General features: G+C 40.3%; 1 protein-coding gene across 1 annotated transcript; it reads right to left on the bottom strand.

Moving 5' to 3' along the window:
• Window positions 1–11,068: 11,068 nt before the first annotated feature.
• On the bottom strand, window positions 11,069–16,724 carry LOC121568758 (NAD-dependent protein deacetylase sirtuin-1). The gene is made up of 9 exons (XM_041879162.2): window positions 16,312–16,724; window positions 15,308–15,436; window positions 13,978–14,216; window positions 13,728–13,880; window positions 13,482–13,629; window positions 13,300–13,379; window positions 12,947–13,130; window positions 12,172–12,825; window positions 11,069–11,987 (listed from the first exon to the last, which is right to left on the bottom strand). Exons 1-9 carry the CDS (start codon window positions 16,637–16,639, stop codon window positions 11,698–11,700), a joined length of 2,205 nt encoding a protein of 734 aa, XP_041735096.1. The 5' UTR covers window positions 16,640–16,724; the 3' UTR covers window positions 11,069–11,697.
• Between the last annotated feature and the right edge of the window lie 67 nt (window positions 16,725–16,791).

The raw sequence follows: 16,791 nt of genomic DNA, 5'->3' as shown, positions 1-16,791 counted from the left end.
GGGTTAGGGTAGTCAATTAAATAATCATTGTATACTCGAGGAATTTTGAGTGGTTTTATGGATTAGTTATGAGGAATTAGATTGATACAAACAATTATTGATGGGTTAGGACTGGGGATATCTGTATCATGTTTTGTGTGTACTACCATCTTTAGATTACTGATGGTAATTGAAGGATAACAAAAATTATAACCAGGAGAAAGAGAATTAGCTTATCTCATTGGAATGTTGCCCAGGGCTAGGGGGAGCAGTAGTGAAGTTAGGCAGTATTTAGGTCATAAAAGTGAGCTACCAAATCAAGTGAGGCCTGGCTATTTGTGGTTGTTGTTTTTCAAATTGGGTTTTCAAACAAAAACAACACACCTAGTATGATGTTTATAAAGCCTTGTTGTTTCAATTTTGGGGGGTTTTCAGCAGGTCAAGGGTGATTGGTCTTAGAGGAGCACGCACAGTGAATTTTATGGAGTTTTTCGGTTTTGGCTGAGTTTGGGGTATATATGATTTCTTATGAGAATGAATGTCATGAGGACTTAATGATCACTTGGGATAAGTAACATTTATGAAATATTTAGAATAATGGTCATGTTTGGTATACTATGGGATGGAACAGTTCGTTGAATAATTTCAATTACCTCTGAACTCTGTTTTAACCTTCTGGTGTTAATTAATCATCCACATTAGTAAATTCTAAAGGCATGAGAGGAGGACTTTAAGATAGTTTATTTTACTAAGTTGAGGGTAATTTATAATACTGTGAAAAGTGTGAAGAAGATTATAATTTGGTAATAATATATATGATTTGAACCATAAAAATAACAGAAGAGAGAGAGAGCTTTCCCTGAATGAGGGATACCTGTTGCTAGTCAATTGTACTAATCTTGGATTACTTTTACGGGATAGAAGTCAATTGAGCTATTGTCAAATGTCATTTTTAGTATGCTTTAATAAACAACAAGTTGGTATTTGAAACTAAATTAATGCAATGAGCTGCAGTAATCAGAGAAAGGCACATGTCACGCCCTGGCTCTGGGGACTCTTATATGTTGAGCCAGGGTGTGGATTTTCTATGTGTGATTTTCTATGTTTTGTTCTAGTTCGTATTTTCTATGTTGGCCAGGGTGGTTCCCAATCAGAGGCAGCTGATTCTCGTTGTCTCTGATTGGGTACCATACTTAGGCAGCCTGTTGGCACTAGTTATTTGTGGGATCTTGTTCTGTATAGGTTTGTGTTGGTGAACCTTTAGACTTCACGTATCGTTTTGTTGTTTTGTTGTTAGTTAAAGTACTCATTAAAAGATGTACGCCTATCACGCTGCGCCTTGGTCCGCTTCTTACGACGATCGTGACAGCACAATCTAATGCGAAACAGCTATTACCTAGATCATTTATTTAGTAATGAGATCAGGAAGATAGGAGCAATAAAGAAGCAAGGGACAGTCTCAAACATAAAAATAAGGGATGGCAATTGGATGATAAATTACCAATATTACCTAAGTGATTGTTTTGGTAGGTGGTAATATTGACACATGAGCAAAACATGTGTCAAAAGGGGGATGGTAGGAGATGATAAGGAGATGGTAGGATTAAATAATAAATATATACGAAGGAGAGGACAAAATACTTTAAAAAAAATTGAGAGCTGAACATGTGTGAAGATAATTTATTAACCACACCCATATGTCAGAGGTTTTGTGCCCCACAGGTGAACTAAAGGAGAAGGTGACCCACTCTATCTAACCAGGTGACTGGTGAGCATCCAGTCCCTAAAGAACAAAAACTGGAAGCAGGCCTGTTGGGAAGGGCCCTATCAGGTTATATTGGTCACTGCCTTTGCCATTAGAATAGCTGAGAGAGCCACTTGGGTCAACGTTACCCACTGCAAAAAGGTAGGCCCACATGCCAACACCGTTGAACACACACAGAGTTAAAGAGAGGAACTGGAACCAATAGGGTCTGGGGGTAAACTCTGTTAACGAAGATCCCCTTCCCCGACCTTTCATCACTGTGAGGTGTTTATAGAGGTGTGAGTATGGGGTAGTACCAAGCAGAAAGACTGAGGACAGGAGAGGGTTGGCGGTTTTTGGGAATATGGATAACTTGAGTTGCATCATAGTCTCGGTAATGGTCTTGATATGTCAAGATCCACCACCAATTATGCTATGCCCTTACCATTGTTAAGAAGTAAAAGAGAAGCGACCCGACATGCTGACCGTCAAGGACGAGTGGCCTACAAAATAGGAGTCAGAGAAGGGCAGACTCAGATTCAGAATAAGGGTTAGGGACGTAGCCAATGGGTGGGGTACATGTCAATAAGCAAATTGGGATTATAAAATCCTATTATATTCATGTTTGGACCCCACGGCGGATTGTTCCTAGACTCAAGTGTTTAAATACACTTGGGGATGGGGATATGAGACCGAGGGGGACTGAACATCCAGATGGGGGGTAAAGAGAAATAAAGACATCACCAATTATCAATTGGAGACTTAAGTTCGGAAGCACAGGAGAGAATTCTGAACCTTACAGCCCCTGTGACCGATGTGTGGTGGGCGTGTGCCAGTAAAGGCAGTGTAGGCAGAGAATTCCAAAGGGGTGGCTAGATACATGCGCCCTGGTTATACTGGTACAACTAGTTAGAATTAGTCACCAGGAACAAGGATTAAACAGATGTAGGAGGAGTTTTAACAAGAAGGAGAATAGCCCTATTTAGATGGATGCGATTGGGCTACCAAGGGGGGTATCAGATGGATACCGAGCTATGAAACAATTAGGGGAAGGGTTTACTACCACGTTCTTTTGGTGGGTGACAATAAACAAAATTGTGAATTGGATTAATTATATCTATTACGACCAACAACGATTTATTGGCTGGACTAGGGATACAACGGAAGGGATCTTTTGAACAATTATCCGCCATCTCACTCTTATGACTTAGTAAAAAGAGGTTGGCTCTAGATCAGGCAGAAAGGGGTGGTGTCTATAGAATGGTAAGCCATTGTTGTACGTTTATCCATCTCTAAAGCCCTAGTTGGTTTAGATAAACTATCCGCTGAAATGAAGAGCATGGCTGGAATGGAGGGAAACGGACTGTTCTCCTGGTTGGGTGATTGGTTTGGCAAGTATTCAACTATTGGTGGTTACTGGATTTCTGACCCTAGTAGTTGTGTTTCTAATATTAATGTGCTGTGCTGCCTGTGTAATTCCTTGTCTGAGAAAGTCTGTTACAGATGTCGTGCATACGGCTGGTATGATGCCCCTCCTAGGGGCTCAAGAAGGAGATGCAGACACTGAGATGAAGTTGACTAAGGATGACCCTTGGTTTGCTATTGGTGAGGTGGTGGAGTGACACCCTAGAGGGTGTCTAAAGGGGGCCAAAATGTATTAATCTTTGTGTTTTATGCTTTATTAATCAAGTTAACCATTGTGAATGTTTGTCTTTCCTTATGTGAAGGTTTAAAGTTCATGGGTGGCTGGTAGCCAACCTAGTACAAGTTGGGTGTAGATGGAAGGACTGAAGGCTTTTTTATTATCATTATTGCCTATTAATAAAAGTGTGATTATTTTTGTTTGTATTGTATTTTAATGAGTGACACCCTAGAGGGTGTCAATAGGGGGATTCCTGAATTTCCCTGAAATTTCTTATTTTGGGTTCACACCCAGTGGGTGTGAAAAGGGGGATTGTGGGGATCTATTTTCTTATAACTCGATGTGATGTCTAGCTTGGAAGGAATGCATTAATGATTAAACATAATAGGTTTGTACTGTACTGATATAAATTGTTTAACATAACAAGCTGTGATTCATGTGAGGAATGTTAGGGAGCAGGGTGAGACAGACTTGTATTTCTCACAGACACATACACACTGCCTCTTTGTTAAACCGCGCTCAAGGACATGTGTAAAAGTGCTGACTTTCTGGACAAGTTGCAAAACAACTAGACACCTGGCAACAGTGAAGCGCCAAGGGGCTGGGACCAGCCTGTGCACCAACGATAGGCTGAGTAAGTCTAAACCACGCTCAGTCTCTACTCTGATTGGCCAGCAGGGAGCGGGAACTATCTCTGTCAGAGTATTTGGAGAAGAACTTAGAACAATGGATCAGTTCTCTGAGTGCCCTGCATGGTATTTCAGTGGACCCGTATATACGAACATCATATTTACCATTGAAGTGGTTTGCATTAATTAAAATACTAGTCTATTTTAGAAGACGTGTATTGACCTCTTTTGTTCCTAATACCAGATTTGAATTGACGCAACTTAACAAAAGTTCGGCTACAAATATTGTATTGTTCATATGGGCAGAATATTGTATATATAGCCTACATAAATTGGTTCAGTTATGGCCTAAAATAAATGTGTTCATATGTGCAGAATATTGTAGCCTAGGCCTATATAAATTCGTTAATATGGGCAGAATATTGTATATAAATTCGTTCATATGGTTATATAAAGGCTGAAGGCTAAAAACAGCCTATACTATATATAGGTCTATATGTATTTTCTATTATGTATTTTCGTTTTAACAAATGTATTTTCCTTGTATTTAGGTTTTACACCATCCATTAACACCAACCATTCACTATAAAACGTTTATTTATCAGCAAAATACAACAAATGATGGTGCAAAAATAAGTAGGCCTAAAACATTTCATTCAAATAACCCCGAAAATACAAGAGTAGGCTACATGACAATGCAACACCATAAAAACAAGTTCAGGAACAAATCGTCCAAGAATGTGCTTAGTGTTCTAGTCTCATAAGGATTTTGGAGTCATTGAAAGGGTTGAAATTGATGTGTCACAAAGAAGTAGGCTACATGCTCATTTTTCTCAGATGGATGTTGGAGTATTCACAATGCTACTTCATTAAGCAACGCTCAGTAGGTAAGACTCCAGCCGTTGATTCATGGTGTAGGCTACTTCTTAACCAGTGACTTCAGATCCTTCTGTTGCTTGTGGTAGAGGGGTCTTTGCCATGGCGATGGAATGCCAGCAAGAAGATGCTCCATTCTCATTTCACCTCTTTGCTGCTGTCATTGCAATGCCTCGATGAATTTCAAAATGGTGGGGTGGGTAGCGCCAAGATTGGAGGGAAAAAGTTGATGCCAGCCCTCCACTCCGTTGTTGGTCTTCTACAAGTCTTGCAGGACAGTATCGTAGCAGTTCCATTCTGAAAATAAAAAAGAGATAGAAGCAGATTAGCAACCATGTTATTGGCCTTGGGCATGCTGTCATCAATAATAAGCATATGAATAATAAAGCCATTATTATGTTAAACAAGACATAGGCCTACCTATGGAAAACATTGGCTTTCTTCCAAGGCGTCCGATCTTCTCTGCAACCCATGTTGCTTTAAAGTGTCAGGAGCTCCTCCAGTTCATGTTCTGGGCGTTGAATGTGCCCCCGCACATTGACTCTGTACCGGTACCCCCTGTATATAGCCTCCCTACTGTTATTTTATTTTACTGCTGCTCTTTAATTTTTTTTTTTTTTTACTTATCTAGTTTTTACTTAACACTTATTTTTCTTAAAACTGCATTATTGGTAAAGGGCTTGTAAGTAAGCATTTCACTATAAGGTCTACACCTGTTGTATAAAATGTGATTTGATTTGAAAGAACCGGCTATCCAGCATAACTTCGAGATAACTCTGTCAGTGAGGGTTATGCGACCTTGGCATTCGAAAGTATCATATTCGGTGCACTTCCAGAAGGACTTATTTGCGGTCTGTCGTTTCCGTCTGTAGATGTAGCATTCATGCGCAGGATATTTTTTGTTAGAATAATGAATGCTGAGGGTAGCAGTACAATATATTTTTAAGAAGAATATTTGGATTATAAGTATATGAACGACTTGCAATTCGATTGCTGGACTATCGAAGCCATCCATCCAACCCATTTATTCAGTTCCTGCAGTTCAAACGATAGTTTCAAAGGTAATCAAATGGATGTAGTTATTGTTCAATAGCAGCATACATTTGCATTAATTCTCTTAAATCTCATAAAATAGCCTATACTCTTCTAGCCTACTGTACATCAACATTTACATCATTTAGCAGACGCTCTTATCCAGAGCGATTTACAAATTGGTGCATTCAATTTATGATAGCCAGTGGGACAACAAGTTGCGAGATGCGAGCCTCAACTGGAAGCCAGTGGAGTGTGCGGAGGAGCGGGGTGACATGAGAGAACTTGGGAAGGTCGAACACCAGACGGGCTGCGGCGTTCTGGATAAGTTGTAGGGGTTTAATGGCACAGGCAGGGAGCCTAGCCAACAGCGAGTTGCAGTAATCCAGACGGGAGATTACAAGTGCCTGGTTTAGGACCTGTGCCGCTTTCTGTGTAAGGTAGGGTCGTACTCTGTGAATGTTGTAGAGCATGAACCTGCAGGATCGGGTCACCGCTTTGATGTACTATTTGTCTGTCTGGACTGTCTGCCTGTCTTGGTGATAATCTTACATTAATAAAATCGTCTTCTTTAGTTTGTGTGCATATTATTATTTTACATTTAAGTATGACCTCCTAAAACTAGAACCATCTTTTGGGCGTCTTGGGAAAGTAACATTGTAATATATTCTAATACAATTTTACTTGTCCAGAATCATGTGACATGAAACACTTTTTGTTCCTTGTATTAATGGCCATGTTTACCTATCAATATAATAAGCATTTATCTGTGAAAGTAGAAATTAAACTTTAACCCTGCTTCAACAATCATCAGCTGATTCAGAAAATAATTTTCAGAATGACAGTAAAGTGAACAGCTGTTGTGATAACACGCAAGGCTTTTCTAGAACGTTTTGATGTCTCATATGTCATGAAAAGGATAGTCCAACAGACTATACAGGCTAAAAATGTAAGCCTATACAGGTTCAAAAGCTAAAAAACATTATTTCCTTGTAATTCATTTTATTCAATGGCTTCACCTGAGTGTCCTCGCCAGCCATGAATGGTACGCCAGCACTTTACAACATTCCAATGTTATAGTCTTGTGAATCTCTCATGCATATTTTTTTATTGAAAATTGGAACAATGGGAGGGTGAAAATTATTTGAATGTGAGTGTCCAGGCAGGAAAGCATTTTTTAAATCTTGTGAATCTCTCATGCCAACAACGCATGCATATTTTTTATTGAAAATGGGAACAATGGGAGAGATGGACAAATACTCATTTCAAAATGAAATGGGCTACATTCTCATTTATATTATCAAGACATGACGTGAGTATCAAAATAGTTTTAAAAGATTGCCTTAAAGTTGAACCTCGGATAGATCTTTAGTATAATACCCTATACAGTCAACTCAAAATATGGTATTCTGTTGTTTTGAAATAGCCAACATTTTTCGTATCATATTGAGACTAAATGAAAAGACATAGGCTAAATTGATTTTGTGATGTTCTATTTTAAATGGACTTATTAGACTGTTAAATGTAGAGGAAAAGGCAGACATTTTATATAAACACTGGATTTCTGTGGTCCAAATTTCATAATCAGTTTTGTTTTAATACTTTTTCTGTTGGTAGGCCTACCCATGTGTCTCTCCTCACTTGGAAAGCCTGCTCATTGATGTCAATACCCAAGCTGATAATTGTGATTGGGTTGAATTGGAATGATGTGAATAATGATAATGATGATGGTTAGAGCCCAGTATAGCCTAACCCTTTAATCATAGGCTACTGTTACTGTGTCTCTAAAATCACAATGTTTTCATTTCTATAGTCATGTTACAAAGTATTTTTTGATTGAAACGTCCAAATGTCGGCCTTTTAGGCCTACCAGATCAAACAATTTCAGCATTACATGTTAGTTTTTCATAACTGATCAAAATTCGCTATGCTACAGCCTATAGATAATATTCTCCCCATATGAACATGTTTATTTTAGGCCATATAAAGAACAACTCTGCCTGATCTGATGAAAAGCAACAAAAAGACACAACATTGTTTCATATTCTTTAATAAAAGACTCATACACAGAAACAGGCAATAGGCTATACAGGGGTTCAACAAGGGTTCTTCTAAGATCCTCAAAGCTCTTTGAAGAACCATAGGGTTCTCGGCACTGACAATTGCACCCAAAAGGTTCTTCCAAGAACCCCATAGGAGGTGGGGTTCATCGAGGAACCTCATTAGTTGGTGGGGGTTCTTGCAGGAACCTAACTGCCCAACTGAAACATTTGGATTTGAATTTGAAAGGACAGCAGGTGCAGGCACTTAACTGAAAAATGTAAAGATCTCCTCAATTTAAGGTAAGGTTTGTCCCTTGTATGATCTAAATTGATATTGTTTTATGATGATACCATCTATCTTTTCATATTTGTTCAAAACAGAAAATGGATACAATTCAATGGATATCAATCAACAAAGAGGTAAGAATATGTATGCTATAAGAATATGTTGAAGGCTAGCTGTATTGGGTGCAGATGACTGAACTGCTCATTTTTGTGTCTGTGTCTGCAGGTTTACAGATGAGGAGGCATACAAAGGTATGTCAATTTGTATTGGTATGTTATGCAGACCACATGTACCGTCCTCCTCCCTTACCTCTTCAATTAATATTCCATAGGCCTCTACATTATGGACAAGGTATGTGTATGAAAACCATTATCAAAATAGTTTTTTTCATTCACATAATAGCACCGCCCATCGGGCGAAATGGCGTGAAGAGTGTGTCCCGAACTGGGGCAGCAGGGGTTAAAATCATGCAATGACTACAGGTCCGTTTCTATCACTGAAGCTGGATTGGAATTACATTATTTTGACAATAATAATAGTACAATTTCAGACAAAAACACAACTCTTTGTGTGACTTTTGCAGGAATAAAAACATTGGCCTATGGCTATACTATAAATACAGTATACATTATTAATATAGGTAAATAATGCCATGATATTTACATACATGGTAACCTCAAATGAGATGATTTGCTATGTTATGGGCTATTTGTTGGTATATGATGTCATAAAGCCTAATATAAATCTAGCAGATAAAATGTAACGTTTTTAAAGAACACACGAGAAATCGATATAACTATGTTTTAATGTAAAAAATAAACAATCCCGAGCATAAAAGCTGACACACCAACATTACAGGGGATGACATACTAATTCTAAGAACTCTTCAATTTCATTTTAATAATCTTCAGTTCATTCATGTAAATGTTGTCCCTTCATTTGTGTAAAACACCCCATTGGCACTGCTGCAGCATATGAACTGCATGCACTTACCTGTAATGTGGTCTTCTCAAATTAAACGTGGCCATCAAATGTCAAATAGCATGCAACTCTCATATCTCTATCCATTTCTTACACAAGTGTGTTGTTACACATTGTGATTAATAAGGCTATTTATGTGGTGTCATGAAAACAAGGAAAATGCCTACTATGAATGTTCAAAATGTTTGCTTTTTTACAACCAATATCAATATCAAAACAAAAACAATTTAAACATACGAATGAGGTGCTTAAAACACTCAATTTGGCTCATGTTAAACTGATCCCAGAACACTGCAGGGTCTGTGTTAGGGCCGGACATTTCTCCAGACAGAGTGAATAGGAGCTCTATAGATTTGCACCTCCACAATTAGTCGCATGCTCCAAATAGCTCATGTAACCAAGGACATAAACTCAGCAAAAAAAGAAACGTCCCTTTTTCAGGACCCTGTCTTTCAAAGATAATTCGTAAAAAATCAAATAACTTCACAGATCTTCATTGTAAAGGGTTTAAACACTGTTTCCCATGCTTGTTCAATGAGCCATAAACAATTAATGAACATGCATCTGTGGAACGGTCGCTAAGACACTAACAGATTACAGACGGTAGGCAATTAAGGTCACAGCTATGAAACCTTAGGACACTAAAGAGTAAAGAGGTCTTTCTACTGACTCTGAAAAACACCAAAATAAAGATGCCCAGGGTCCTTGCTCATCTGCGTGAACGTGCCTTAGGCATGCTGCAAGGAGGCATGAGGACTGCAGATGTGGCCAGGGCAATAAATTGCAATGTCCGTACTGTCAGACGCCTTAGACAGCTGATCATCCTCGCAGTGGCAGACCACGTGTAACAACACCTGCACAGGATCGGTACATCCGAACATCACACCTGCAGGACAGGTACAGGATAGCAACAACAACTGCCCGAGTTACACCAGGAACGCACAATCCCTCCATCAATGCTCAGACTGTCCGCAATAGGCTGAGAGAGGCTGGACTGAGGGCTTGTAGGTCTGTTGTAAGGCAGGTCCTCACTAAACATCACCGGCAACAACGTCGCCTATGGGCACAAACCCACCATCGCTGGACCAGACAGGACTGGCAAAAAGTGCTCTTCACTGACGAGTCACGGTTTTGTCTCACCAGGGGTGATGGTCGGATTCGCGTTTATCATCGAAGGAATGAGCGTTACACCGAGGCCTGTACTCTGGAGCGGGATCGATTTGGAGGTGGAGGGTCAGTCATGGTCTGGGGCGGTGTGTCACAGCATCATCGGACTAAGCTTGTTGTCATTGCAGGCAATCTCAACGCTGTGCGTTACATGGTAGACATCCTCCTCCCTCATGTGGTACCCTTCCTGCAGGCTCATCCTGACATGACCCTCCAGCATGACAATGCCACCAGCCATACTGCTTGTTCTGTGCGTGATTTCCTGCAAGACAGGAATGTCAATGTTCTGCCATGGCCAGCGAAGAGCCCAGATCTCAATCCCATTGAGCACATCTGGGACCTGTTGGATCGGAGGGTGAGGGCTAGGGCCATTCCCCCCACAAATGTCCGGGAACTTGCAGGTGCCTTGGTGGAAGAGTGGGGTAACATCTCACAGCAAGAACCGGCAAATCTGGTGCAGTCCATGAGGAGATGCACTGTAGTACTTTATGCAGCTGGTGGCCACACCAGATACTGACTGTTACTTTTGATTTTGACCCCACCTTTGTTCAGGGACACATTATTCAATTTCTTTTAGTCACATGTCTGTGGAACTTCTTCACTTTATGTCTCAGTTGTTGAATCTTGTTATGTTCATACAAATATTTACACGTTAAGTCTGCTGAAAATAAACGCAGTTGAAAGTGAGAGGACGTTTCTTTTTTTGCTGAGTTTATGAACAAACGTGTCAAACTGCTGAAAATGGAAGACAAAAAATGTGCTATTTGCTCCAATGAAAGCATATTGAACATGTTTATAAGGCTTTATGTTTGCACAATGTATAACTTTTTCAATTTGATTTAGAAAACCATCATCTACTCGTTGAGTATGTCTTACAAAATACAAAAATAATAAAAGCTTGACATTGACCGTAAAAAGTAGCTGCCAAATATCGGAAGGAAAACAATGAAACCGTTAAATATATTCTTTACACTTCAGTGGTGGGTAAGTCAAAAACAAGCTTTTTAGAATTTTATGAAAAACTGGAAAAACATTTAGAGTATGGGGTGTTCTTTGGTGTAAGTTTGCTGTTCCTTTCTTGGTTGAGCTGCGAATGATAGTACACAAAACGTGTACTCAATTCCCACGCAGCTCAGTAATGTGGTCGGACGCAGAAAGACATAATGAATATTCAGCACATGCATGCAAAAGAGTGTAGTCAACGCAATCTAGACTTTTTGAAAAATGTATAAAAGGGGCTGTGGGGACAAAACAATATACAAAACAAGATAATAAAATGAAAGCAAGTGCCTTGTCAAGACAGGGTCATTCTGTTTTTTTTAAAGGTCTGTGGTGTTCTGGACATTTTCGTCTGTATGGTCTGTCTGCTTCACACTCGACGTGCCCTCGCAGGCTTGCTTGTGTGTCACTGTGTCTATAAGGCAGCCCTCGATCTCCTCTGCTGATGTGCTCTGGTCCTCCTCTGCGTCGCTGTCTTCCTCCTCCATCTCCAGGCTGGAGTCCTCGCTGTCGCTCCCACAGGAGCTGGACGTCTCATCTTCCGAGTTGGAGTACACTTCTGCCCCGTGAAAGATGTAGTGATTTGGTGCTTGGAAAAGGTATTGAGAAGCTGGGTAAAAGACATCACATTTTGGGTGAATTTCACATGAACAAGTTGTCATAACGTCACATGGAAATTACAGTACATGATTTCATGAAAAGACATGGAAAAGGTTTTACCATCAGAAGGTTTTGCATTAAAAAAAACAAAGTTTTGCACAAAATCTGAGGTAAACAAACACTTGAAATCTTACTCTCAAGGCGCTTGCTGATAGGACTTCGACTGATTCGACTCATCCAGCATCGTTTGCGAACTTCAAGGTTGATATATTGGTCATTTAATCCAGAGCCTTCTTCACTCCGCGTGTCCGCTGATGGAGAGACTGAACGCTCCATTCTCTCCTCATTGGGACTTGGAGCCTTTGGACAGGGCTCTGGTTGTGCTTCTACTTCTGGAGTGTCTGGGACAATCTGCCCTTTTGGACAGGGCTCGGGTGGTACGCCATCGACTTCAGACGTGTCTGTGACATTCTGAGCCTTCGGACAAGGTTCTGTTGGTACTCTGTCACCTTCTGGAGTGTCTGAGACCATGTGAGTGTTCGTCTCCTCTGAGGCACTGACCGATGAATCTGTTTGACGGTGCTTCTGTTCTTTTTCTGTTGGCTTACTGTGAGTAGACAAGGCCTTGTAAGGTGGCTGCTCTGCAGAAGTCGGTAACCGCGGGGGTTTCTCTGTGATCTCATTGAGTCTTAAGGAGTTGTAGCACAGTTGCTCAAAGTCTCCACCCAACCGATGGCAGAGCTCGTTAACGATTACGTCACAGTCCCCAAGTAGCTCCACGTCAAAGTTGAGGTGAGGCAGCTGCTCCCGATTTATCAAGACTTGAGGCACTTCATGAGGAATGGAGGCTGGGTGGAAAAAAAGGTCACCTGTTATAGATGCATGACTCGAGATCAAGCGTAATACCGGTAATAACATTGGTAAAAGCATTGCTAATCTTGGGCATCTAAAAAAACATTTTCAACATACTTGGGATGAGAGCCACGGGTCGCACTTTCAGTGAGGACCCAATGACAATAAGAAGGTCCACTTCATCCTTATCCTGCCTCATTGCTCTGTGGAACAGTTCTGGAAGATTCTCTCCGAAGAAGACAATATCTGGCTTCATGATTGCCAGGGGGATATCTGGACACCGTGGACAGTGAGGGACAACCTTGAACAGAGATTTGAATTCAGTATGGAAACAAATCAACAGACAATGGATGCTACTGTACAAGATAAGCTGAGAATGACTGAAAAAAGCCACAAGTCTGTCCAGCAGTATACATCAATTCACAGATTTGACACTGGTGAATATTAATAGGAACCATTCTTGCCAATACCTGATAAAAAATGTCTTCCCTTACGGCCTCACAGTCAACCTTGTGTTTACAGACGAGACAGGAAGCTGTTGCAAAAGACCCTGAAATACAGAAGAGTGTGGGTCATAAGAGTCAACATTAGACCCGGAACCACATTAAAACACTTGAACTGTATTAAAGTTTACATATATTACAGTATGTACCATGACACTGGATGATCCTCTGAACCCCAGCCACTTGTTCAAGAGTGTCAATGTTCTGGGTGTAGTTGCGTAGTAGCTTCCCCTGCTTGTCCAGCATAGATATGAATTTGTGACAGGGCGAAGGTTGGAACTGTCCAGGATAGATCTCCTGCAAGAGAGCAGAGCAATCAAACAAGTGGTCATTTATAGATATTCATCATCATCACTTAATCAAATACTATACAGATATGCTCTCAGTCCACAAACCTTAGCAAACTTGAAAAATGGCCTTGGGTCTCTTCTGAAGTACTCTATATCAAACATTGCTTGAGGGTCTGGAAGATCTGGGAAATCTATTGCAAGTCTTGCATAAATGCCATCTCTGGATCGAAAGTCTGGTATTCCACAAGAAACAGACACCTGAGGAGGAAAAATAAACCATCAGTCCTAATAAGGCAACTGTGAAAGCTATACAAAGAGGACACAGCCAAACGTAATTGTTCCCTGCAATACATACCCCAGCGCCAGTTAGCACAAGGATCTTTTTGCTTTCGTGGAATAGCCGAACCACATCCTCCAGGGTGTTTATGTCTTTGCGCTTCTTTCTTTTAGGAGGCTCCGAGATGTTGATGATGATCTGCCACAGTGTCATGTCATCCAAGTCGGGCGGAAGCACAGTCTCAGGAAGCAACTCTTTCAGTATTGTTCTCGGATTTGTCTCTCTCATAATGTGTTGCTGAATAAAACTGTAGGAACCTAATTTTAAAAAACACCAACATCAATACAGAAATACTGCACATTCAAATAGCTTAAAACATGTTATTGTATCTTGAAAATTACCTGGGTTGCATGCAATTTTGTGTATTACAGCAGGTGTATTAAATGGTACAATCTTCCCATAAATCGTACAGGTAGAATAAACCTCTTCAGAATGGCATGGCTCCCAAAGTTTTTATATTTATTCTCAATAATACCAATTACCCCACCAAAGACATTCTTTAAAAAAAAGTATACTCAGCCATAAGAGACTTTATACAGGCAAATAAAACTCATAAAATCTAAAGGAAAGTTTTACATCTCCCTAAGTCTGATGGTGGTTTTAACCTCCCAGATTGGAATTGTATCAACTCGCCACCCAAGGATTTTACTTGAGACACAGTGTTAAATGCACTAAAGAGAAACAATGTGTAATTATTGAAGATGCGCATGCTGAACCTCAGAATCGGAATTGGAACAAGATGGAGGGAATGTTGGAACATAACTAACGAAATTACAGTTAACGAAAATGTACGCTTAATCCGGTATAAACTAATGTATAAAATGTATTATACAAGAGACAGAATGTACAGCACAATGACAGAGTCATGTCTAAATTGTAAAACTAATAATGAAATAAATAATCCATGCCTCCAGGAAATGCTATAAAGTCAAAATGTTATGGGTGGGGATAGAAAGTTGGCTGTCAGAAGTGTTACAATGTAAATTTACTTGTCTGCATATTTCAAGAAATGTCATATGAGGGTGCAGTGAGATACACGATGGGTTGGACGATACTCTTCTCGTCAATTACCTCGAAAAACGTATACTTAAAAATGGGAAATCAACCAATCCATCGTTAAGATAATGAAAAAAAGAATACCCTTTATCTAAATATTGAGAACGGAGAGGAACAAAATGGTGCAATTTGAGGACATGTGGAGGAGAGTAGTGCAGGCACTGGAGATAGGGGTGAAAACAGGTGGGTCTCTGGGCAGGTGTGATGTCGTTGATATTTGTGCCTCTGCATGTTGTCTTTTGTATGGTTTTAACCAGGTTTTATAAAACATGACTTATTTGACATCTTGTACCTATCTGTGGTTGAGGGGTCCAGTCACTGGAACTTGCATGTGAGGATCTGTCATCATCCTCATTGACATCGTCTGGGGAGGCAAAGCCATTTGGGTGAAACTCCTCATCAGTGCCAAGACACTCTGGACCTGCAATAAAAAGGACATGATTGTTGTAATTGATACAGTTTTGTCAATTCATTTAAAGCTGCAATATGTACCTGACCAAATTCACATAGAAATATGTGTTATAGATCTGTCATTCTCATTGAAAGCAAGCCTAAGAAGCAGTAGATCTGTTCTATGTGTGCTATTTCTAAGCTTCCCGTTCTTAAGTTTCGCATCTTTTACTTTCGGTTTTATACACTAGCTTCAAACAGCTGAAAATACAATATGTTTGGTTATAAAAAGAGATTTCACAGCGGTTTAGATGGTACAATGATTATCTACACTACACTTGTATGTTTTGTCACATGAACTGATATTAAGCTAACTTTTAGAATTTTAGCAACCAAGAAATGGCGGAGCGATTTCTGCATTGTGCATCTTTAATGTGGACTAGCTGTCTCTTCATAACAGATCACTCAGGCAACATGTTGAACAGTACGTAAATTAGCTATCTATTCTGCAAAGGACTTGAAAATCAGGCAATGTGTTGACCAGTACGTATCTCTCTACTCTGCAAAGGACTTGAAAATGTTACTGTATTTTTGCATTCCCTGGAATATTGCAAAAAACTTGCAACCAAAAAACCTAAATTGCATAACATTACTAGCCAAAAAGCTAATGTTGATAGCTGGCTACTTTTTATTTTTATTTTTAAATTGGTTAAAGTTTGCTAGTTTCAACCTTTAGGCTGACGTGCTGCTAAACTAGCGAGCAGCAAGTTAGCTACAACGCTAGCTAGCCCAATTGAATTGGCTATCCAAGGTGGAGTAATCTAACCAGACATGCAACGCTCGAGTCTGCAAAAAAAAAATATTTTGCATACTAGCTATAGCAGTTAGCTAGCTAAATTAGCCTACCTGCAGGCTCCGCAGCGGGTCCAGACGCCCTTTCTAAATTTGTTACGCTTTCCTGAGGCTCCAAGACCAGCAGCCCATTGTCTCCGCCTAGTGCTGCTGCTGGGGCCTGTCCTACCGCCATCACCGGCTCAATCTCCTCATTTGGCCGCGCAGAAATCGCCGCCGCCCAACTCTCACAAGCCTCTGGCCCGTATGTAACTTGCTCAGTGTGAACAATCTTTAGGCCACATTCTATGGCCATGCTCATTTTGGCCTTTTTTGAAACGGGTTCTTCCATACTTGAAGTGCTGGAACTGGCTCCAACAAGGATGTTCTCCCCGTCCGCCATCTTCAGCTGATAAAGCCGCTATGGTAATAGAAGAAAAAAATTATTCCTCGGTCGACAGCTGGGTATTTAAATAGCGCATGTGATTCGCTCTCCACGCCACCAGTAGTTGCGGCCGGAGCGCCGCTTCAGCACGTCAATGACGTCAACCACAA

The sequence above is a fragment of the Coregonus clupeaformis genome, chromosome 1, assembly GCF_020615455.1.
Source record: "Coregonus clupeaformis isolate EN_2021a chromosome 1, ASM2061545v1, whole genome shotgun sequence".
NCBI classification, from domain to species: Eukaryota; Metazoa; Chordata; class Actinopteri; order Salmoniformes; family Salmonidae; genus Coregonus; species Coregonus clupeaformis.
The sequence above is the reverse complement of the archived record's forward strand: the minus strand, read 5'-3'. Positions and strand labels throughout refer to the sequence as shown.